At 41.9% G+C, this 25,874-nt stretch overlaps 1 protein-coding gene across 4 annotated transcripts in view; it reads left to right on the top strand.

Moving 5' to 3' along the window:
* The window catches only part of rnf44 (ring finger protein 44), a 46,037-nt gene that overhangs the window by 10,957 nt on the left and 9,206 nt on the right, over positions 1 to 25,874 (top strand). For 2 of the 4 annotated variants that reach the window (XR_014620624.1, XM_084331590.1), the window contains exons 1-5: positions 2,512 to 2,673; positions 4,822 to 5,018; positions 8,749 to 8,968; positions 20,997 to 21,164; positions 22,365 to 22,538. Coding sequence is in view for 3 of the 4 variants with exons in the window: in XM_084331590.1 (XP_084187716.1) it covers positions 4,912 to 5,018; positions 8,749 to 8,968; positions 20,997 to 21,164; positions 22,365 to 22,538 (669 nt within the window). In the remaining variant the exon portion in view is untranslated. Of the gene's footprint in view, positions 1 to 2,511; positions 2,674 to 4,821; positions 5,019 to 8,748; positions 8,969 to 20,996; positions 21,165 to 22,364; positions 22,539 to 25,874 lie in introns of those variants that run through there. The other 2 variants (XM_084331592.1, XM_084331591.1) reach the window with 2 other exon arrangements.

Raw genomic sequence — 25,874 nt, 5'->3', positions numbered from 1 at the left:
CTGGGTTGAACATGATTTGTGGAGCTCCCTCTGGTGTTGTGGACGTGGTATTCACTGACCTTTGGGAAGTATTTCGACATGTACATGGGTACCTGTGTGTGGTGTAGTGTATCTTGTAAAGCAGGCCCATTGCAAGTTGCTGTACTTTGTCGTCTACTCTAAGCCATCCTAGGTAGTCAAAGTGGGCAGGGGTGAGGTGGGTTCTAGGAGTCAGGTCAAGTAGTAGTCTGACCAGTTTGTTTTGTGATGTTTCTAATCTTGTTTTTAGCGCCTTTGAGGTGCTTTGGTACCATGAGGTGCAAGCATAGTCGTAGTACCCTTGAATGAGTGCTCCTGCCAGAATCTTCAGGGTATTCTTGTTTACCAGAGAGCAGATCTGGTACAAGAATGTTGTTTGTTGGTTGACTTTGTTGGTGCAGATTCTGCCGAGTTCTGAGCTGAGGGTTTTTTCAACCTGTAACTTGTTCTTGTCAGAGACCAGCAGGGCAAGAACAAGAACAAGTTGCAGTCACAAGCTGACGACATGTCTTTTGCATAAATTAGGAACAGTAGCGGTCCTTGTGGAACACCACAGCTCACTGTGAGGGGGGGGGGGATAGAGTACTGTTTACCTCCACCATCTGTTCTCTCCCCTCCAGGTAGGATTGCATCCAAGTTTCAAGTTTCAAGTTCTCAAGTTTCTTTAATAGTTGTCATACAGAAGTACAGAATACTTTCATACAAAATGCTTCTTACTGTTACGCTCCAGAGACGGTGCTAGACAAGATAGTATCAAATAACATAGTATAGCATGTAATTTAGAAGAAGAAAATGAGGTCACAGTGTTCGGTATAGACATATGTACAATGTTCTGAGTTACCATATAATATACAATACTATGCAGTGTACTAATGTACAGTACTATCTAGTGCAAAGCAGAAATGGGATGAGGTACAATTTAGGTACAATTTACAGTAAGGTGTACGAGGTCGAGTTGTAGTGCAATCCTTCATCAATAAATATAAAGTGTGGGGAGTGGGTGCTACAGTGTGTTTGTTTAAAGTGGGTGTGTGCTATAAAGTGTGTGGAGTGGGTGCTACAGTGTGTTTGTTTAAGCTCACTGATAGACTATCAAAACCAATTGCTTTTAGGTTGTCAATCAGAATGGAGTGATTGACAGTTTCGAAGGCCTTTTGTAGGTCCAGCATTGATTGATTGATTGATTGAAAACTTTATTAACAGATTGCAGAATGGGCACAGTACAGTACAGCTCAATACATACAATTGTTAAGGGGATGCAGACCAGAGAAAGACTTTCATCTTGTTTACATCAGGGTCCACCATTTTCAATTCATCATAACATATATGACACACACGACATACAGATAGACAGTACTGCTACATCTATACATTTATCACATACCAGATTTGCAAATACAGTACTGTTTGTGATACAAAAAGAGTCCAGAAAAGAGAGTATATACATTTGACGTAGAAACTGTACATTGGAGGAGGTTGGGTAGGTGGGGGACGACGACACACTGTACACTGGAATATTGACAAAGCCATACTTGGTCATTTACTGTACATTGGAGGGGGTAAGCATGACCATGCCGCAGTATTTGCCCGCGTCCACCTCTTGTTTGATGTGGTCGTTCAAATAGAGAAGGCATGTGTCAGTGGAGTGGGATGTTCTGAAGCCAGATTGGAATTTGTAGATTTGATTTTTAGAGCGGTGCGAGCCCATTTACAATTTTGTAGGTGAGGACTCGGAGTAGCACTTTAAAGTCAGATCTGGCTTGAATAGAAAGCCAGTGTAAGGAGGACAAAACTGGTGTGATGTGATCAAATTTCCTAGTTTTAGTTAGTATCCGTGCAGCCGCATTTCGCACAAGTTGAATATTTTTTATGCTTGAATTGGGTAGACCTGAAAAAAAGTCTAGAATGTGATGAGGCAAATGCACGAATTAGGGTTTCAGCATCAGCCAGAGTCCAATTGGGCGAATTGTTGCAATATTACGAAGATGGAAGAAGGCAATATTGGTGATTTTTTTTTTTATATGTGCATTAAATGAGAGAACTATAGCTTGGCCGATCGACTTGGGGTTGGTCTCTCAGTGTTCAGGAGACTCAGTCGAAAAGTATAAAGTATATTGGATCATGTCTACAGCAGTAGCTACAACAACCACTTACATCAAGGCTATAATCAACATTCATTCATACATTTGTACCCCCCCCCCCCCCCCCCCCCCCCTCCCCGCGCTCTCCCATGAGCTGAAAATACCGGAAGTGTTGCGGTGGTCTATTATTCTGACGTGAGGAGCCTTTCCTTCTTTTATAGTTCCCTTGGTCTGAGGGGGAAAGGGGCGTGGCTTCACCACAACAATGCAGTTCAAGAAACTGACACGCGCCAAGCAACGGTCTCACTTAACTAAACTGAACGTGACGGTTCATCATCACAACCGCCGCCGCTCCGCTCGGTAACGGCGTCTCTCTGTGTGACGGTTTGTCAGAGTGAACACGGCTTTTCTCTCCTCCTGTTTGAAAACAAGTGGTTGGACTAAAAACAAAGCTACGCTAAACGTTAGTAACTAATGTCAGCTCGGCCTTTTATTAAAGTCGAAAGAAAATTGAGGAGAATTCCCCTCGGAAGAGACAACAACCCTGTCGACGAACAGTTAACGTTAAGAAAAGGTAACGTTACTTTGTGTACGCGACGCTAGTTTCGTTAGCCCGTTAGCTAGCCCCCCTAGCTAACTACTAGTTACTTGTCCATCATTAGCAATAATGATAACAAAACAACTCGACGGGACGTTAAACACCTGCCGTCTTCATCTCCACACTGTCGTTATGGAGCAGATATAGCATGATGATGGTTAGCGAGCTAACGTGACGCCTTTAGGTTGTGCTTTTAATAGTCATATTCAGGTGTTTATAGTCCAAGGAAACTAGCTTATATAACGTGGCTTCCAGGTTTTGTGTTTGTATTGATCCAGGATAAGTCTTAATTGAAATCAAGAGAGACCTGATCAGGGTAGCAGCACACAATAATAATGACAAACAATACAACAGTCAACAATATACACACAGACTATTCGGTGTTGGAAAAAATATGGCATATCAATCAAAACACATTACTCAGTTAACAGTAACATTCGGCTCTTCCTGCAAATTATTGATTGATTGAAAATTGTATGAACAGATTGCAGAATGGGTACAATACACAGTACGGTTCAATACATACAATTGTTAATAAGGGGATGCAGACCAGAGAAAGACTTTCGTCTTGTTTACACCAGGGACCCCCATTTCAATTAATCATATACACGACTCCATGCAGCATATAACAGGAGAAAGCTATGGTGTAATAATACTAGGTCAGCTAACGTTATTTAACGGGTAACTGAGGATCGACAGGTCGTTAACGTTGTGATCACATGAACTAATAACATCATTATGCTTGTTGTGATGCAACAATGGAACGTTACTACTAACGTTAGCAGCATGCAGCCAGGGCTACAGTTAGCTCCAGCCATGTCCGCTACAAAAGGGGGCATTGATTGAATCGGTCATGATTTTCAATTGTGACACTTCTATCTCCATTGATGTCAGAATAATGCCAGATACTTTTGCGTATTAACGTTTTATAACGACGTTGTCGGGGCCTGGACGTTCTACTCGGTGCAAAGTGGACACACCGGTCTGACTGCAGCATCCTTTGTTGTTGCTTTGTCTCCTGGAGCACATGGCTCTCTGTGTTCTCTGAGCTACAGCGACCCCTGTTTGAAAAAGAGGTTCACTTAAATTGAGACTGTTCCTGACTCAAAAGTTGTGTGTTGTCATTATATTTATATTAAACGTTAACAAATTGTTGCTCAATACTGTTTATATATAAATATATATAAGGATGTAAGGGAAGTACTTTTTAGTAAAATATCCTCCATGTATGTTGATTTTCTTGAATTGGATGAATACATGTGCACTGTGCTTCAGGAAGGGAAGATGTTATTGTACATGCTTGGGCGAGAAGGCAGAGTACTTTGTTTAAGACTGGTCTGTAATCTGTATTTATGTAATTCGTATTTAGATAATGCAATGTAATGGGATAATGAATGGAACACTGGAGCAGTATATTTGGTGTCTTATAAACCCATGAGGGCTGGGCACTTTTCAATAAAAAAAAGAAGAGGTATATATACTATATATTGTGGTGGTGGCAAACCAGGCAGCATTTGAAACAAAGAGCAGACAATATTGTGTACATGCAACACAAAACATATACATATCTGTTTTGGAAGTCTTATTTGTGCTGGCCCGCAACAAATACATGTAGGAAACCTCCTTTGATAGAGGTAGGATAGTTAGGAAACCACGTTGATAAGAGGTAGGATAGTTAGGAAACCACGTTGATAGAGGTAGGGGTAGTTAGGAAACATCCTTTGATAGAGGTAGGATAGTTAGGAAACCTGCTTTGATAGTTAGGAAACATCATTTGATAGGGGTAGGATAGTTAGGAAACCTCCTTTTGATAGGATAGTTAGGAAACCTTTGATAGAGGTAGGATAGTTAGGAAACCTCCTTTTGATAAAGGTAGGATAGTCAGGAAACCTTTTGATAAAGGTAGGATCGAGGAAACCTCCTTTTGATAAAGGTAGGATAGTTAGGAAAACTCATTTTGATAAAGGTAGGATAGTTAGGAAAACTCATTTTGATAGAGGTAGGATAGTTAGGAAACCTCCTTTGATAGAGGTAGGATAGTTAGGAAACCTGTTTGATAGAGGTAGGGTAGTTGTGTAATGAGATGTTTGTGTGTGTGATTTTTCAATGATTGTGTTTTCACAGGGTAAAGACAATCAAGAGGCAGAGAGACACAAGTGCCTACAACATAAGGTTTTCTTTCCCAGAGTGTGACTAGTCTGCACGACGTCACCAATGCGACCATGGGATATAGTTGTAAATAGGCGGCCACCAGTAGCCCCTTTGAACCAGAGGAGGTTCCCCGGAGAGCCCTGCAACACCCCGGTGCAGCTCAGGAGAAGGTGAGAAACCAGCTCTTCATTTTGAGAATTCACACATCACATTCTTCCTGTGCCCCAGGGACTGTTTAGTGAGTATTTGTGAACATGCATCACTCTCTCCTAAAGCTAGAAACCAGAGAAAGAGGGCCCTCCGATCCTATGTTAAAATCTGGGGCTGTGCCATAGACGATGAATAATAATAATACTTGTATTTATAGATCAGGATGCTCAATGAACAATAACACTATGTAACAACCATCAAATGCACTCACAGCACACACATCCACACGCACACACTCACTTTAAACATACAACTCACTGCAGCACCCACTTTAACCACTTTAGTACACCTAAGCACACTTTATATTTATCAGTAAAGAATTTGCACTACAACCCATACCTCATTACACCTTACTGTAAATTATATTGTACCTAAATTGTACCTCATCCCACTTCTGCTTTGCACTGTATAGTATATTGTATGGTAACTCAGTTACTTCTACTCTACATAGAGCTTTGTATATATGTATATACTGAAATTTTTTGTCTACGTACTTGACTTCTATTTTATACTTGCTATACTTATTTTATTATCTATTTTTGCCTAGCACAGTCTCTGGAGCGAAACAGAAAGAAGCATTTTGTATAAAAGTATTCTGTACTTCTGTATGACAACTAACTAATAAAGAAACTTGAACTTGAGATCACACTTTAAAATACAATGTAGTCTCAAGGTGCTTTAAAGGAACACGCCAACAATTTGGGAAATTAGTTTACGGTCTTCTCCAGAGAGAGACAAGAAGATGGATACCAGTTTCCTCTCTGTGCGTTCAGTAGAAGGCTATCTGGCTGCATGTTAGCCTAGCTTAGCACAATGAATGGAAGCGGACATGTACGGGTAGCCTACGCATTGTCCAACTAACACCTCTCCCGAAGGCTACTTATTATAATTTGTTCCATCTTTGACGGTGAATAACACCACAAAAGCAAAAAGGTGCCACTGAGCTCATTCAGCACCTTCTTGACATCAAGAAGACGTAAAAATCTAAGCAAATGAACAAAAGGCGGATCATTTACAAAATGTTGTCACCCAGACACATGCAATATGAATATAGAATAGCGGGCCTATAAATGGCTTTATATGGTCAAGTCATATGTCTTTTTAAAGGCCTCTGTCGGATGCCACTGTTAATCTGGATTTAGTACCACCAGGCGCCCGGTAGAGGACAGCAAAAACTGTGAATGAAAACTACTGCAAGTACCGTACTTTTCGGACTATAAGCCGCGGCTTTTCCCCCCATTTTTCGACCCTGCGGCTTATATAACGGTGCGGCTTATATGTGACTTGACGTGACCAAACCCAAAAATGTAAAAATCAAAATATTCATTGAAATGTTATTTATCTGTTCCCTTATTTGCTAAACTTAATACAACTTGTAAATGAGTTAATTCTTGTTATTTGTCCGACAGTATTGTGTCCCAATGCTAATTACATATGGTAATTAAACATTAAAACACCTGCGGCTTATAGTCCAGTGCGGCTTATATATGTACACATCATTCAATTTAGCTGCTGCGGCTTATAGTCAGGTGCGGCTTATAGTGCGAAAAGTACGGTACGTTTACTTTTGTATAATGGTGACAGCTGCGTCAGAAATCACCGGATTGAGACACGTTTTTTTTCTAGACGTTCGCGGAAAGGTAAAGAAACAATATACGTTGTATTTTATGGCAATCACGTTGAGGTTTGTTCGACCTGTGAGATATAAACAGTTAAACACGATATTCCAGTCGATGCTTGTAAGAATAATTTTTTTTACTTCCATTGTCGACGGCTGGTGTGAGCTGGGTAGTGTAGTTTTATGAAATGTAGACGTCCATCGAAAGCCCTGGTTCTCCTCTTTCTTTTGACTACAACAATTTCATGAGTGCTTTCTGTCCTCACGTATAAATTCTCCGATTTCCGATGCAATGTGCAGATATTTTTATGAGCTCATATTTAGCTAATAACACTTAAAATCATTGCTAAACAAACATAGTGGTGAAAATATACACTTGACTGCTGTTTTGATAGGGTTAGGGTCTTTACTCTTGGCTACATTTGAAAAAGAAACACAACATTACTTAATATGGACTGTATTGATCTATTTGTGCAACGTTAAATAAATCTCGGCCCGGAACTGGGTTTAAGGGGTTAAGATTATATGATTACAGTTAGGGATGCCCCGATCGATCGGCCAGCGATCGGTATCGGCCGATATTCAGTATAAATATGAGATCGGTGAATTCCGATAATGCTTTATTTTCGCCGATCGTGAAAACCGATCGAAAAACATGATCCAATTCTTAGCGAAGATCTCACTCGCTGACTTCTCTCTCAGGCACACGCAGAGCTGCAGCGCACTGCCCCTCCTCCTCCTCCTGCCCCTCCTCCTGCCCTTCCCGCACCGTGTAAACAAATGCTCCGGCAATAGTCTGCTCTAGTGCATGGATCTCTGTGAGCTAACGTTAGCTACCTAGCTATCGTTACTGTTTAAACAAAATTACCCAGTCAACTATTCACTTTTAGTTTAATGCATGAGGCATTGTCTAACGGTATCTAGCCGGCTAGCTACTGATAGCTCCTGATATCAACAAATGCTCCAGCAATAGTCTAGTAGTGCATGATACCTCCGTTAGCTCACTGTTCAAAACGAAATGTCCCATTAAAGTAAATAGTTCACTGAGGCGTTGTCTTAACGTTATCTAGCCGGCTAGCAGTAGCTACAGATAGCTCCTGATATCAATGTCTTATAACATTGATTCCATGCGTATTCGAGCCCCTGGCTTGCATCGCAGTGAGGGAGTAGGGTATATCTGCAGAGCCGCAGCCGCAGATATACCCTGCTGAGGGCATGCTGAATGTGATTTGACCAAAGCAGAGTATACACACAGACAGTGGAGATAGCGAGCATTTTGACTTGTTGCATGGTGGCGATGTCTCGCAGATAATACAACTACAAGTATAATTATATAATATATATATTTTATATAAAAAATAAAATAAAAAAAAGTATATATATAATATATATATATATATTTTTTTTTATAAAAACCAAAAACGATCGGTATCGGCCGATATGGCTCATAGACGATCGGTGATCGGTATCGGTGGCAAAAAACGTGATCGGGGCATCCCTAATTACAGTATAGGCAACAGAGTTCAATGTTTACACAGTATGGGAGAGCCTAGGGCAGTGGTGCCCAACCAGTCGATCGCGATCGACAGGTAGATCGCGGGCTGATTTCATGTAGATCTTGATTAATAAAATTTGATTTTTTTTGCTAAATCAACTCTTCCTCTCCTTGTTAACTACAACAAGCAATGCTGTTTGTTATGTAAGATGAGGTCGGACTCGGCACTGACAGATTTGTGTTCATTATGCTGCTTTTATAAAGCCTCAAATGGCGGCTTACAATATACAATTTTGGCTGGTAGCTCTCGGGCTAGGTGGTAAATAAAAAAAGTAGATCTTGGTTCAAAAAAGGTTGGCCACCCCTGGCCTAGGGTATAGGCAGTGGAGTTCAGAGTTAATTCCTTTTCAGACGAGACTGTTTTGTTTATTATTTTATCTTACTTTATTATTTTTCTTTTCACAGCAAATTATCTTTGTATTCTTTAATTGTTATTTCTTGATAATTTTTATATTGTTTTAAAAATAAACCATTCATTCAAACTGTTTGTGCTCACTGTCCTCACGCTATCCCGCAGCCCGCCAGTGAGACGCCTGTGGGGGAGACGAGAGCGCCCAGTGCTGCACAGCTCCCTGGTCCAGGATGACGCCTTCCACCACCCTGTGTTCTACCGGCTCCAGCAGCTTCCTTTAGATGAGGCCAGACAGTATAGCCACACCAGCTCTCCTCCACGCATGCTTCACCCTGCTGCTCACCTGCCCCAGCAGAGCCCCATCATGGTGGATCTACACGACCAGGTAATGAAGAACGTTTAGTCGTTTACATTTTCATTTAGCTGACTCTTTTATCCAAAGTGACTTACACATTGTCAGCAGGAGGGGTACACCTCTGGAAGCCAAGGGTAAGTAAGTGGTATTGTTGGTCTTGCAGTGTCGAACTTGAGTACTGAACTCTTTGAGTGCATAGTAGTATAGGCATAGTAGGTAATAGTATAGGCAGGGCTGTACACTGCGACGATCTCGTCGCAAATTGCCCCTTAATTTGGCCGTTGCGAGTTGAAAATATTATTTGGGAGCAACGTTGCGAGTTGTGATTTCAACCCTTCATTCGCATTTCACTCCTAAATTAATCCATACAAATTGGATACATTTTTTAAAAACATTAGCCTACAACCAAGGCTGTACAGTGCGACACAATGTCGTGGTGCTATGAAAGAATCTGTCGGCAATGAATGAACTTACTGCGATCACCGATAGCCTGAGTGAAAAAAAAGATTTGCGTGTGGAGTGAATCTGGGTCACGCTATATACTTGGTACTTGTAGTCTATCGTGCGATTAAAGACCATGTCCCTATCTGCGTAGTCTATACATCCAACACCAAATCCCATAATTCCTAGCAAAACGAAACTGAATGTGGCCTCTCTTCCTTTCAATATGGGCTATTGCATCGCCAAAGAAGCACCTCCTTTCAATACATTTAAGACGCAAATTTTGCTCTGCAAGAACAACGGAGTGGATATCAGTCCATCTTATGACAACCACGTCCGATGTGGAGAGATGATAAGATGATGATGATTGACGTGATGATGTGATGATTGATTGACGGGGACACGGACACTTCTAACGTTCAGGTTCAGCCATGCATTAGGTGAGTAGTAGTAGCCCACTATTAGGACGTGAAATACTGTCTACTTAAATTTATAAAATATCAACCTATCTATCTATCTAATAATGAGACAATATGCAAATAAGATAATACTAATAATTGTCACGGTTCCCCTATATGAAATGAAAGTGGCTTGCAACTTTACTGCTGGTAAAATCAGTTTATTTCTCGTTTAGCATAGTATTACATTCCACTTCTATAAACAATCAAAGTCCTACCGTAAGAGCCTCATACTGGTCAATTAAACCTTTTTGATTAGTCTTTCCTTCGAGCTAAGTTGGACTGATTGCTACAAAAACGTCAACAAAGAAAAACCAAGAATCTCCGGCTCTGAGAGAGGATGGACCTCAGGTAGGAAGTATGACGCAGTGTAGTGAAAGCCGGAAACATCCGGAAGCTACCCTGCCGACCACCATTCTCTCAAGCAGGGCCATTACCACCATCGGAACATGGAATGTAAGGACCATGTATGAAGCCGGAAAGACTGCGCAGGTGGCTGCCGAGATGAGGAATTACAATCTTGCCATACTCGGAATCAGTGAATCAAGGTGGATCGGATCCGGCCAGAAGAGGCTCGCCACAGGCGAGATGACACTGTACTCAGGCCATGAAGAGGACAATGCACACCATACCCAGGGAGTGGCCTTGATGCTGTCCAAGGCTGCCCAGAGAGCACTTATTGGATGGGAAGCACATGGTCCTAGGATCATTGCAGCTTCCTTTAGAACTATGAAGGCAAAAATAAACATGAACATTATCCAGTGCTATGCCCCTACAAATGACAGCAATGAAGAGAGAAAAGAAGAATACTACAGCAGACTACAGGACATCATTCAGAAATACCCAGAAAGAGACATCAACATCATAATGGGAGACTTCAATGCCAAGGTAGGAAGTGACAACAGAGGCTACGAGGAGACAATGGGAAAGCAAGGTATAGGAGAGATGAACGACAACGGGGAGAGATTCGCAAACCTATGCGCCACTAACAACCTGGTCATCGGCGGAAGCATTTTCCCCCACAAAAGGATACACAAAGCTACTTGGATCTCACCGGACCTCAACACCGAAAACCAGATAGACCATGTGTGCATCACTAAGAAGTTCAGGAGGTCCCTTCAAGATGTTTGTGTTAGGAGAGGAGCTGATGTTGCCTCAGACCACCACCTCCTGGTTGCCCGGCTGAAGCTGAAATTAAAGAAAAACTGGACGGGAGAGAATAATCGGAGACAAACATTCAACACAGCACTTCTGAGAGACCCAACCAAGTTAGAAGAATACAAACTCACACTTAGGAACAAGTTTCAAGCCCTGCAAGAGTTGATTGAAGAAGAGGAGGAAAACATCGACAAGAAGTGGAAGTCTGTGAAGGAAGCAGTAAGTACAACGTGCAAAGAAGTACTGGGCCCGAAGAAACACAACCACAAGGAGTGGATATCAGCAGAGTCATTGAGGAAGATAGAGGAGAGGAAAGGGAAGAAGGCACTAATCAACAACAGTCGAACAAGAGCCGAAAAGGTCAAAGCACAAAACCAGTACACAGAAGCCACAAAAAGGGTTAAGAAAAGCATCAAGGCAGACAAGAAGGACTATATAGAGAGTCTTGCGGCAGAGGCTGAAGAAGCAGCTAGACATGGAAATTTGAAAGACTTATATAACACCACCAAGAAGCTGTCAGGAAAGTTTAGTAAACCAGAAAGACCAGTTAAGGACAAAGATGGACAGCCAATCATCGGAGAGGAAAGACAAAAGGAAAGATGGGTAGAACATTTTGAGGAACTGCTAAACAGACCAGCACCACAGGACACACCAGACATCCACCAAGCTGACAGGGATCTGCTGATAGACTGCAGCGTGCCAACAAAAGAAGAGATCCGCAAAGCCATCAAGAAGCTGAGGAACGGCAAGACTGCAGGACCCGACGGTATTCCGGCAGAAGCACTGAAGGCCGATATAGAGACGATGGAAGAGATGCTCCATCCTCTCTTCAAGAAGATATGGGAAGAAGAACACATCCCATCAGAATGGAAGGAGGGCTACCTCGTCAAAATACCGAAGAAAGGAGATCTGAGCCAATGTGCAAACTACAGAGGGATCACACTACTCTCCATCCCAGGAAAAGTATTCAACAGGATTTTACTGGACCGGATGAAGGACGCAGTCGACCCACAGCTACGAGACCACCAGGCGGGCTTCCGCAAAAACAGATCCTGCACAGACCAGATTGCAACACTGCGGATAATACTGGAGCAGTCATTAGAGTGGAATTCACCCCTATTCATTAATTTCATTGACTATGAAAAGGCTTTCGACAGCGTAAATAGAGAGACCCTCTGGAAGCTACTCAGACACTACGGAGTGCCAGAGAAGTACAGAAATATCATCAGGAACTCCTATGAGGGGATGACCTGCAGGGTAATTCATGGCGGTCAACCCACCGACGCCTTCCAGATAAAAACTGGAGTGAGACAGGGCTGTTTGTTGTCACCATTTCTGTTCCTGCTGGCAATAGACTGGGTCATGAAGCAATCCACGGCAGAGAAACGAAATGGCATACAATGGACATTATGGACGCAGTTAGAAGACCTCGACTTTGCAGATGACCTGGCCCTTCTCTCTCACACCCAGCAGCAGATGCAGGAAAAGACCAGTACCATCGCTGACAACTCTACTCGGCTTGGGCTTAACATCCACAGAGGGAAGAGCAAGGTCATGAGAATCAACTCTGACAACACATCACCCATCATTCTGGAAGGAGAAGCGTTGGAAGAGGTAGACAACTTCACATACCTGGGCAGCATGGTTAACAAGCAAGGTGGAACAGATGCTGATGTGAGAGCCAGGATTGGCAAGGCCAGAGGAGCCTTTCTCCAACTAAAAAACATCTGGAGCTCAAGAGACATTTCCATCACAACCAAGATCAGGATATTTAACACCAACGTGAAGTCAGTCCTACTCTATGGCGCTGAGACCTGGAGGACCACTGTCACAACAACCAATAAATTACAAGTTTTCCTAAACACCTGTCTGCGCCGAATCCTCCAGATTCGCTGGCCTAACACCATCAGCAATAAAGACCTGTGGCAACGAACACAACAACAGCCAGCAGAGAAAGAGATTCTCCAACGGCGTTGGAGATGGATTGGCCATACACTCCGTAAACCATCCCTGAGCATCACAAGACAATCTCTCAGGTGGAACCCCCAAGGGAAAAGAAAGAGAGGCCGACCACGAAACACCTGGCGCAGAGACTTGGAAGACGATGCCAAGAAGATGGGACACACCTGGGGCCAGCTTGAGAGGTTGGCTCAGGATCGGGATGCTTGGAGAACCCTTGTTGACGGCCTATGCCCCAAACGGGGTAAAAGGCGTAAGTAAGTAAGTAAGTAAGTTGGACTGAACATTTCACTGTCAAAAGCGCAAATGTAAATAAGGTTGCGTCGCAACACTGTTTTCAAAATAAAGGTCACATATACAAATGACTCTCAATTCTTATTAAAAAAAGTCCCGGATATACATAAACATTAATTGGCATAGATCTCTATAAACGGCCCAACACATTGATCACTTTAGGCACACACTGAAACCAGTAACATCACAAATATGAAGCAGGTAATTACCCATACAAATAATAAACCTTTCATGGGGTTATTTACAATAATAATTCATTTGATTTCTAAAGCACTTTTCATGGTGAAACAAATGTATGCAGAGTTTCTTGTCCTCCTGATTAATGCAATGGTGTGTGTGTGTTGTGGTGATCTCATTCAAGGAGCACTACACAAGCGCGCGCACACACATTGTTTTTGTTCTATTAGTGATTTACACACTTTCTCAGTTGGTTCATTATAAAAGATACAAACCTGAAAACAAACGCACTTAAATGTTAAATAAAATGACCACAGTAATGAGGCAGGAGGAACTTTTTTTTTTAATAATGGTAAAATTGTTATTTAAAAATTTGCCCCTAAAAAATATTTAGGGGCAAGTGTGCCCCTAGTGAAAAAGCTTAGCGTACAGCCCTGATAGGCATAATAGATAGTAGATAATAGTATAGACATTAGTATAGTAGGTAGTAGTATATGCATAGTAGATGGTAGTATAGACACATTAGCACAGTAGGTAGTAGTATAGGCATTAGGGGTGTAACGGTACACAAAAACCACGGTTCAGTACGTACCTCGGTTTTGAAGTCACGGTTCGGTACGGGTTTTCGGTACAGTGGGGGAAAGTTCGGCTTTCCATGTTCCACTCAGGGGTGATGTAGTGTGCAGTAACTAATTGTACTTGTAGGGCTGTCAACGAATATTCTATATTGAAATTAATAATCAACTTGTAAAGAAAAGAAAAAATTATAATTATTATATTATATTGTGAAAAAAAACAGCCCCCGGTACACACTGAAACGGTTTGGTTCTGTACGGATACGTGTACCTTTACACCCCTAATAGGCATAGTAGCATAGTAGATAGTAGTATAGACATATTAGCATAGTAGTAGTATGGGCATATTAACATAGTAGGTAGTAGTATGCATATTAACAGTAGATAGTAGTATAGACATATTAACATAGTAGATAGTAGTATAGGCATATTAACATAGTAGATAGTAGTATAGACATTAACACATTGAGTGCCACGCCCCTTCCGGGAAGTGCATAGACTCATGCCACCCATTAACCCCATGTAATCGGTCACCTTGTTTGTAGAGCTAAACCTATATTTTATATTATAGCTATGGATCCAATATCATTGTCAATTGACAGTATGAACCTTCCGTTCAATATGCCATAAAGAAATATTTTTTCCATCGATACGTTCCCGTTTTATACCGTGGTGAATATGAGTGTTATATCGGATTGATCTGGGATAATTCCTGTGAGGCTATTTATAAGGCGCAATGCTAATAACATTAAATTAATTGCCGTTTCGTCCCTACACACGCTACAGTTAAAAATCCAAATGCATATGATCGGTATTATGTTCCATCATGAATGCGTGAAAGGGGGTGGCGGGGGGGGTCGTTTGTGATTAATTGATTTCCAATAACTGCATTTGTTATTACCACAACATACACTGAACTGGGGTATGGCTATGAAATCCTTGCACGATCAAGCTGAAATTGACGTCAAATTGCTCTTACCTTTGGCCGGTTGGATTCCAAAAAGAATTTTCCAATTATTTGATCACCATCTGGTAGATCATAAGTCCATTTGGCACACGCCATAGCGCTATACAGCATAATTAATCCGGCATCCCAAAAAGTATTCCATGTGATCTGGTGAAGCCCTCGCTTCAGGCTAACAGAAAAGTCTGCCCGAGGCGTTGTCAGTGTGACACCAGGGCCCTCATTTATCAACAATGCGTAGAAAGTGTTCTATTTCCGTTCCTACGCACGGAATTTAGAATGTGTGTACACACAGAAAAATTGGGATTTATCACACGTGCGTACACAGGTCCTATGCACACCTGCAAGTACTCTGTGTTGATAAATGCCACTTGTTCTACGCTCCGCGCTCGTGCACGATTTTAAGTATTTGCATATAGAACCGCCCGTAATTAACCATATATACGGTAATGAAACACCCCCATGAAATGTAGAATAATGGACTAAGCGGACTTGAAACTTCACTGAGAGCGAGTCCTCCATGATCAATCTCGCTGTCAGTGAAGTTTCAACAGAGGTCATCTATTCTAATCAACACATTGAAGCTAGAAAGCATTTCGTTGTGACCAATCTTATTTGGAAACATGACACACAAAATAATAGTATTTCACTTTTTATTTTAAACAACATTTAATCGTATGATTATAGATATCTTTAGAGAATAAATAAATCCAATGAAGTTGTCAAGTTCTCAGACAACTCCGCTGAGGAGGAGGGGGCGTGTAGACTATCTTCGGTGCGCCGGGAGCCAAGGATGTTGACTGACTCAGTCCTGCTACGGAACCAGCACATTGACAGAAATAAATGACAAGCTGACCCGACATTAAGCACTGTAATGACTGAAATGAAATCAATTTCAGCAGGCCAACTCTGCGCTCTACAATGCCTATTGTGTGCTCCGTGGTTTTAGTCAGTCATTATGGCTTCAGTGGATAACCCTGATCTGCATTTAAGTGGTGTTTTAATTACAGATACCCCACTAATAACATTACAATTGAATGAAATACAATTAGGCCTGAATGAGTCGTGTTCCTCCCAGCCACCGGCAACGACATTATCAGCTAAAATGCGCATTGCAGATTATCTGTACATTGACAGAGTGGAATCCTGTTCACATTACTGGATTTGTTTATTGATGGAGCTTTGAAAGCTACATGGGTACAGTCTATGTTGGGTAACCTGGCGTAAATTCATCTCTTGGCCTCCTGTTATTGATATATGGATGTTGTATGTAGTTGGGGGTTGGGGAAATTACGACATCCAACACTGCGTTTTGCTCCACGCTCCAATTTGGGTCTCAAATTGTGGTACAAATCAAGGAGAATGTGTCTCGGGTAGCGGACTCTACTTAATATTATTATGTTCTCTCTCTGCAAATAGACTGCCCTATATCTCTGAAAACATCTGAGGGCACACAGCGAGTATTCCTATAATAACGCTATGAACCAGGCTGAATTAATTCGGAAATACCTATTCCAAATGCTATTTAGGGTTTGACAATAATTACACTAATGTCGCTATTTTACAATTAACTATAATGAATTACGGGTCATACCGAACACGTCAAACTAATGCACAAAAGCTTATTTCCGCGTTGCAGTATTCATATTCTACCTCTGGGCGCCAGGTACGCACGGTCTGAGCTGTGCGTAAATATACGCACAAAGTCAAGCACAAGTTCAAATTGATAAGTCCCACACTTTGCTTAGAAATGATCGTACGCACGGGTTACGCACATATCTGTGCGTACGCACCATTGATAAATGAGGGCCCTAGTCTGCAACAGGGGTTACTGCATTCTAAAGACAGCGCCACTACCAGAATCTGGCCGGTACTGCACCTTCGGAGTCCCAATATGCCTTTTCCAGCCAAAATACAGCTCTGTGACATGAAATAGGATATTAATATAAAAAAAAAACAGAAACGAGAATCTTCGTTATCCGGCACTCAACCGCTGGGCCACAGAAACGAGAATTCTCGTGAACGGCAACCAAAGGGTTAACATAGTAGGTAGTAGTATAGGCATATTAACATAGTAGATAGTAGTATAGACATATTAACATAGTAGGTAGTAGTATAGGCATATTAACATAGTAGATGGTAGTATAGACATATTAACTCATTCTGCGCCATCGCTTAAGTGCGCGAGAGGGCGCTAGAACGCCACCGCTTTAATCAATGGGGGGATTGCGAGATTTGTGAGTGCTTAAAATATATCTTAAATTATAGCTATGGGTCTAATACACCCGTCAATTATCAGTGAGTTGCTTCCAGTCAACATTATACCGTTTTGAATATGAGTATAGTTTTGGTGATTCTTAGTAATTCCAGGAAAAGACGCAATAATAGCCCTTTAGTGGAATACACTAAACATGTTGTAATTTTTCGCCTGATTATCGAATCTTCCTGAAATCAACGCTAGATCATCATTATTATCCTTCCTCGTGCAAGAATGAAAAGAGCCCTGGACCGCGGCGCCCCCCCCCCCCCCCCCCCCCCCCACCTCCTGCACCCAACGGCACACAGCCACACACACACACACAGACACACACACACACACACACACAGAGAGACAGCATCGATCGGGGTAGAAATCAGATCAACGATCACATTTATATATAGTGTTCTTACCTTGTATCTGATGTAATGCAAAAGAAATAATCCAATGATCTGATTGCCATTCCAAATACTGCTTGTGGAGGTCCGTATTACGACTGTTACATATGGGCGGGCGGGCGGGGTTACTGTTCCATGCCATCGTTGTATAGAACTACCTCGCCTGAGTATTTAAACCCCGCCCGCACGGCTCGGATCGTCCCAGAAAAGAAACTACACCATTCCAAGGCGTAGGCGGCGGTATTTACCCTTTTGCGAGCTCAGGTCCCAACGATAACATCAGGCTGGATGGATGAAAATGAATGGATATCGCTAATAAAATAAATAACGATTAAAACCCGACTATACTCGTGATTGGCGCTGAACGGTCGGCGAGTTAACACGACTATCATCGGGTCTGGTGTTGAATGAGTTAACATAGTAGGTACTGGTAGTAGTATAATATTAACATGGATAGTAGTATAGACATATTAACATAGTAGGTAGTAGTATATCTAGACTTAAAGCACCTAGAGTTTGTACTGAAATCTGCTTTTAGCTTCTGTGCTCCTGACATGTGGAACATCATACAACAAACTGTAAAACTCAATACTTTTAATTGATTGTACAACTTCTATTATGAATGCACTTATTGTATTGTTTATTGTATTTATCATGTGTTTATTATTATGTCTGTACGCTCAATGACATTAGAAATGAGGGCTTGCCCTCCATGAATTTTCTAGTTGAAATAAAGATTGAATGAATGAATAAATCTGTTCCAGGTGTAAGGATACACATGTTTTTAGGTCATATCAATGTATGGACAGTACTAAAGATGATAATACAATAGAGTGCATGCAGTGTTTCCATTACAATTTATAATGTTACTGTGAAATCTTTTAAATTTACAACACAACTTTTCAAATGCTTCCTGACAGTGAGAATGAATCACACTAAATAAGCTGCTGGCCTATTGACCTATTGTAACATTATGCACTGTTATCATTATACACAAATGATCAGAAATTGTATTTCCAAGCAATAGACAGGGTGGCTACTAGGGATGGACAAAACTCCTTTAACATGATTTTGTTTTGACTTAACCCCTTAATAATCGGTACCGGGCCGAGATTTATTTAGATCAATACAGTCTGTATTAAGTGATGTTGTGTTTCTTTTTCAAATGTAGCCAAGAGTAAAGACCCTAACCCTATCTGTAGGAGCATCATGGTCCTCTATTAATTAGGGCACAGCTGTGTGTTGAAACATGCCAGAAGACTGAGGCCCCGTTTAGACGGAAACGCTAGCAGGTGAATCCGCAAAAATATTTTTACGGATGTGCCTTTCGTTTATACGGAAACGGCGTTTTTACGGGGTGAAACCGCAAAAAAGTGAGACTACCTTCCAGGGTGGAATTCCTAGAAACGCAAAAGCTTTGCGCTTTCGTCTAAACTGTCAAACCGTATAAATCTGTTAAAACGATGACGAAAGGTTTGTCACGGCTCTGGTCGCGCGTACTGCTTACGTCACAGGTAGCAGGTATGCGCCAGTAGCCGAGACGTAAACAAAGCAAGTATGTCTGACTTATATCAACGGAGATCACCTGAAGGCTACATTGGCAGTACTTTTAACCCTTTCACTGCCACACGACAGAAGGTTACCCCTTTACTATCACACAACCGGCTGTCGTGTGGCAGTGAAAGGGTTAAATACACAAGAATCTGTCCCGCGGCGTGAGTGGACCCACTGTCTGTGAGTGACTCTGCTTTGGTGCAATCACATTCCCCATCCACAGTCTGCGAATCAGAGGCAGAGTAGGGCGGGTCTTCACAGCACGTCATGTGACATATGCGCCAATCGTGTGACAGCGGGTCTCCGTCGTTACAGCGTCGTCTGTACGGAGAATTCCACTCCAAAACGCTTGTCTAAACGTAAAATTAAAAGTGAAACCGCAAGATGACTTTTGCGGTTTCTGTTCACAAAACGCTCGTCTAAACGGGGCCTGAGATACAGATGTCCAACCGCTCGCTCGCTCGCTCCACACACACACAGCGCAGATTGAACAAAAGATTGAATGAAAGACTTTGTTTAGAATAAATGTGAGTTTATTTGAACCCCTTTGCTGCGCCTGTTTGTTTTGAAACCTTTTAGTTCAAGTCTGGAGCCTGTTATTGTTTCGTTGTTTGCCCCCATTATTATTTGAAACTTTTACACAAGTCAAAGTGTTGTGAGCGTGTTCAAGACGTATCCTGGCGTATACTATCAAAACAGTCAAAGTGAACAGTGAAATATCGTGTTTATCTCACGGGTCAAACAAACCTCAATGTTATTGCCATAAAATACAACACATTTCTTACCTTTCTGTGAACGTCTAGGAAAAAAACACACGTCTCAATCCAGTGACTTATGACACGGCTATCACCATTATACAAAGGTAACTGTATTTACAATAGATTTCATTGACGGTCTTTGCTGCCCTCTATCGGGCACTGGTGGTACTAAATCGAGATTTAACAGTGCCACCTGGCAGAGGAGACGGAGGCCTTTCAAATGATGACTCACTTGACCCTATAAAGCCATTTATAGGCCTGGCATTCTATATTCTACATTCATATTTCATATTGCATGTGTCTGGATGGAAAAATTCAGTACTGTATCTGCAAAAAAAAAAACTAGATATTTGGTAGTAGCAGCAGGCTAACGTTATTTCCAGGAACAAAAGCATTAATTTAGAAATTTACATTGTTGATGCTTGACATGTCTGAGCTTCCACATTAACGTATGGTTTTCTTTTTACTTAATAGCGAACGTGAGATAATCAAGCGAGCTAGCTGGCTGCTGTCATTGCCAACGGCTAACCGATGGAACTAGTGTATTTCGGGAACAAAAACATTCATTCTGAATGTTACATCACTGATGCATGAAATGGGAGAGCTTAGTGAAACAACATGGCAAACATACAAAATGTTGCTACCATGTAACATCTCCAGTCTCTCTTTCTTCATCTTTATTTTCTGTTCTCCCAGCTGTTAAGACGGTCTAACCTGGCTAGTTAGCGAACTGTACCCAGCATGCCGTTCAGTGGTGTACCAGTTAATAGGGTCCTCTCTCAAACACTACACATTGTGTAGGTGCTGGTAAAACAAGGGGAAATATATTTAATAGATATTTTCTTTATAATTTAACGAATATTTGAAAATCAATGCCCATCCCTTATAACCACACTTATTCTGCATAATGACGTATTATGAATATATCCATAATATTTCATAGATGTAAGTTAACTATGTGTAAAGCGCTACCATGTATTCTTTACAAAGACCTGAAATTGAAATTCACGGAAAATCTTTTAGTGAAATCTGAGGGCCTCATTCTGATGGATCACTCCCTTCCAGATGCACCAGGGATCCGTTCCGATGTCGTACACAGTTACAACGGTGACGACCCACGGATTCCCCCTCCACGCCGGGCAGCCCCTCCCCGGGTGCAACGCTCAGCAGCTGCCAGCATGCTCGGTAATGTTCAGCGGACAGCTCTCTCTGGTCTGCTGCCTTCCTCCTCCTGTGAGTCTGAAAAGGAAGAGCCTGAATGTCACAGTGGCATCCATGTAGCGCATCCATGTAGTGCATCCACCCATACCCACTACCCAGTATTACCCACTACCCTGTACCCGGCCACTACCCAGTACCTAGTACCCATTACACAGTACCTACTACCCAGTACCCACCACCCGCTATCCAGTACCTACTACCCAGTACCGATCACCCACTACCCAGTACCTAGTACCCATTACTCAGTACCTACTACCCAGTACCCACCACCCACTATCCAGTACCCACTACCCAGTACCTACTACCCACTACCCAATACCTACTACCCAGTACCTATTACCCAATACCTATTACCCACCCACCACCCACTATCCAGTACCCACCACCCAGTACTGATCACCCACTACCCAATACCCACTACCCAGTACCTACTACCCGGCCACGCACCACATCACTGTCCATGACTACTAGCTTAACACGCTGCTACTGCTGCTGCTGTTGCTGTTGCTGCTACTGCTGCTGTTGTGTGTAAATGATTAGCGGTTCCTAAGTGATATAAGCACAATGGAATTATTCAGCCTTGTTTAATTAAATAAAATGTTGCCGTCACAAGGGAGCGGCCAAATTAATCTGTCGCAGAGTAGACATAATGATTTATTTTTGTCTTGTTTGTCTTGTTTGTTTTGAAAGTTTGCTAAACGAACGGCGACGTCTGATCCCAAAACATTCAGTCTGAATGTTTGTCAAAGTGGATTAAAATCAACTCTGTCCAAAACGACACTCCTTATTGAAAAACTGTTAAAAATGGACACGGATGGATGCAGACATAATGTGGCCGCTCCCTTTGTTGTCTTCCTTAGAAAGTAGGTGTCAATATGATCTATTATGTAGCTTGATCACTTGATGATTTATAGCCAGGCATTGTTTGTCGATGTCATCGTCTGTGCTTTGGACATAATGTGCTGTAATTCTGTATAACTGGCATTGCTTTGATGTACACATGCTTAAAACAATTTGGCATTTTTGAGCCAAAGAGTGTCCTTTTTGTTTCTTGTTTGGGAAAAAAAGGTTGAACATGACAATTCATTACATTTTAGATATTGACCAAGTGTTTCCCTCGACTACTTTGTGTTGTCATAAGTTGATATGTCTGTCTCTCTCTTTCTCTTTCTCTTTCTCTTTCTCTCTCTCTCTCTCTCTCTCTCTCCACAGCTCATCCAAGCATGTACCATGCAGCATGTACCAGTGTCTTACCAAGCCTTTCCACCCTTGATCTCCAGCGAGCATTTTATACTCCACCCAACGCCCTCTGTCCCCCCCCACCAGCCACCGCACCTTACTCCTCTGAGCCAGTTTGTTCCTTTACCACCTCAGCACCCACGCATGGTGAGTAGCCGCCCAGTACAGGCTGGTACAACTCCGTCCAACACTGACTAGTGACTGCTATCCAAGGAAAACGCCGCCAAGAGTATGCTCTTGATTGCGACACGTTCAAAAGAATCCATTATGACGTCCAGAAGCATTTATGGTGTTTATTGATGGAAACAAAAATAGCAATTGTACAGAAATGATCAAAGAAAAACTAAATTATACTGTGACGTGAGGTGAAGTGATGCCGATGACGACGGTCAACCGAAAACATTGGAGCCCTACTAACCGTCTGTGTTCCTCCTCTCCGGCATGCGAGTGACCAGTGTGCAGTCAAAACAAATAAACAACACAGATTCATATACATTTTGGCTCCTACATTGACAGTTTGAAAAATAATTATTTGACATAACGCTTCACCAACAGGGGACTGTATTAACCTCTTAACACATCCTGCACCATAAACGTTGTACAACGTGTTTCAAGGTCATGCTAATTCTGCCATTCCACGGCGTACGACGTTATTGAGATCACATTTCATTGTTTCGCCATGGTAATCAGAATGCCCTCACGGAGCCTGGTCTGATGCAGTGGGAGCCTGCACAACTCTGCAACGCTTCAATACTGCCGCCTGGTGGATGATCGGCGAGTTACAACCGGAAATGGATCTCTGGTGATCTCGGTGCACCGGGCAAATGCGTCCGGCACTCACATATTGTTGCGGGACTCTAGACACACATCGTGTATATGGATCGCTGCCATAACTCAATAATCGATATGATTTGGCGTTCATTATTATTATACAAACCGGAAATGGATCGAGTAGATCACCGTCAAATAAGTGGGATCTTTTTCCTCCAGTCTCATCGGCGAACGGTAAGAGGATGCTGACGTCATTTTTAGCGTGAGTGTTCATTATTAATAATGCAAACTGCTCTGATCAATATATCACCCATACTACATAAAGCATTTACTGACTATCACAGAATTATAAACGACCCCCCCCCGTTCATCCGCGCATGATCAGTCATAACGTTTAGGATCATGTACAGTTGAAATTTTTTATATAACGTGTATCGGCAACAAACGGCAGTTGATAATCTATATATGCGTTTATGCCTATAACTCACGTTCTAGGAATTACTGCAGAAAACGATAAAAACATATTTATATTCTAGACTGTATTTTCGTATGAATCTATGAATGAAAAAGTATAACGTTCCTACATCCTGAACGATAGATAATCGATGTTGAATGGGCCATAGTAATGTCAATTTAGCAATACAATTTAAAAAGTTATAGCCCTGCAAAGAAGGTGAACATCTCCATAGGCTTAGACTGGTGGCAGTGATCATACATTGATGGATAGAAGCGTGGCAGTTAATGTGTTAAGCCCGAACGGCCCGGTACCGATACGAGATTTATTTCACGTCATAAATAGATTTATACAGTCCGTATTAAGTAATGTTGCGTTTATTTTTCAGATGTAGCCAAGAGTAAAGACCCTGACCCTGTCGAAGTGTATATTCTCAGCACTACGTTTGTTTACTAATGATTTTAAGTGTTATTAGCTAAATAAGAGCTTATAAAAACCTCGGACCGGAAAACTGATTATTTAGACGCGAGAAGTAGAAGCACTCATGAAATCGTTGTAGTCCTAAGTAAGAGGAGACCCAGGGCTTTCGATGGATTTAGAAATTTCATAAAACTACACTACCCAGCTCACACCAGCCGGAAGTCCAACCATTTTTCATGTCAGATTTTCGTGATTATATCTCACAGGTCGAACAAACCTGAGCGTTATTGCCATAAAATACAACGTATATTTTGGCAATATATATTGAACGTCTGTGAACGTCTAGGAAAAAAAACACATCGCAACCCGGTCAAAAATGGCGGAGCTATGGACATTATACAAAAGTAACTGTACTTGCAGTAGATTTCATTAATGGGTCAAAGATGGGGGGGGAAACGAATAATAATTGATATTCTCCTATGGTTCATGACCATTTACTAGTAACAGACACAATATAATGGACCTTGTAGAAGTGGAGCAATCTTCCATTTACTTGGGTATGTATTTTTAGGCACATTTTCTGAAAATATGGCTAGGGCTTAAGAGGTTAAGCATAGCCGCCCCCGTTATATAACTCAGTCCCCCTGATCTACAGAGTGTGACATGTGCGTGAAGAGTCCAACATGTCTTTTTTGGCCGTTAGTTAGGGTTAAGTCCAACGCACACGGCGGGCTATTTTTGCCAGCCGACCGACTTTTTAAGCCAGGCGACGGACAGAATTGTATCGCTTCCATTGTTATGAATGAGACAACCCACATGGCAGGAGATTTTCGAGCGACGACGCGCAGCAACTTCTGTCGCCTGGCTAAATATCACCTCAAACCTATTTTTGGAGGCAACGGCAGGCGACACAGCAAGGACAATGAGGGAATAATACTAATACTATAATTCTACTGGTGTATCATTTGTAATATAAATTAATCTATCAATACATTCATTGATCAATAACCTACGTATTATTACCATGCTACTTATGTTAATTATTAATTAACAGGAACAATTTAAATAAATAACGTTAGTTGGAGAACTTAAGCCGGTTTAGTGGCCGCTTGTCATTAACTAATAAATTGACAATGCGCCACGATGCACCTACTAGATGTTTTATACTCTGTAACAAAAGAAGTTGTGGATGTTGACAGCGTTTATGCCCAGGCTGCAGCTGATGTAGTTTGTCCAAAGAAAATTATGGTTGAGAACAGAACAGTTAGCGTCTTCCGTGAAAAAACATTCTCTCTCAGCTGCATAACAATACTTGTCCAATCGGTGGTAATGAACGTATTGTAGCGATCAGTCATGCAGTAATGTCAGGAAGAATGAGGAGAGGTTGTATTCGTATATGGTGGTTTAATTCCAGCTCAATATGGGTTTTACAGGTTAATACTTCCCTCGTAATGCACAACACAGCTACCTGCAAATACGCTCGCTTCACGACAACCTAACGTCCGGTCCGTCCTCCCATATCTCCCGGGGGGAAACGACACTAAACAGAGCGACACGTATGGTCGGGTGTGGGGTGCTAAGCGATTGTCGTTGAGCGACAGACATTATTTTTTCTTTTAACTGTTGCTTTCAAATTCAAAATCCCCTGTCATAGTAGAGAGAGAAAGCAATATTAGAAGACCTGGTTGTAGATAAAGAGCCTGTGTGAACCACACACAGAGCTAGTTTAAGAACCCATTAATTTCCCCATGCCGAAGAACCCACCCTCTCTAATTTGGGTAGAAAAATGTAGACACACGTGAGAAGTCCATGTCAGCTACTGAATGTTGTAGAACATG

The sequence above is a fragment of the Notolepis coatsorum genome, assembly GCF_963971535.1.
Source record: "Notolepis coatsorum genome assembly, chromosome: 16".
NCBI lineage: Eukaryota > Metazoa > Chordata > Actinopteri > Aulopiformes > Paralepididae > Notolepis > Notolepis coatsorum.
The sequence above is the reverse complement of the archived record's forward strand: the minus strand, read 5'-3'. Positions and strand labels throughout refer to the sequence as shown.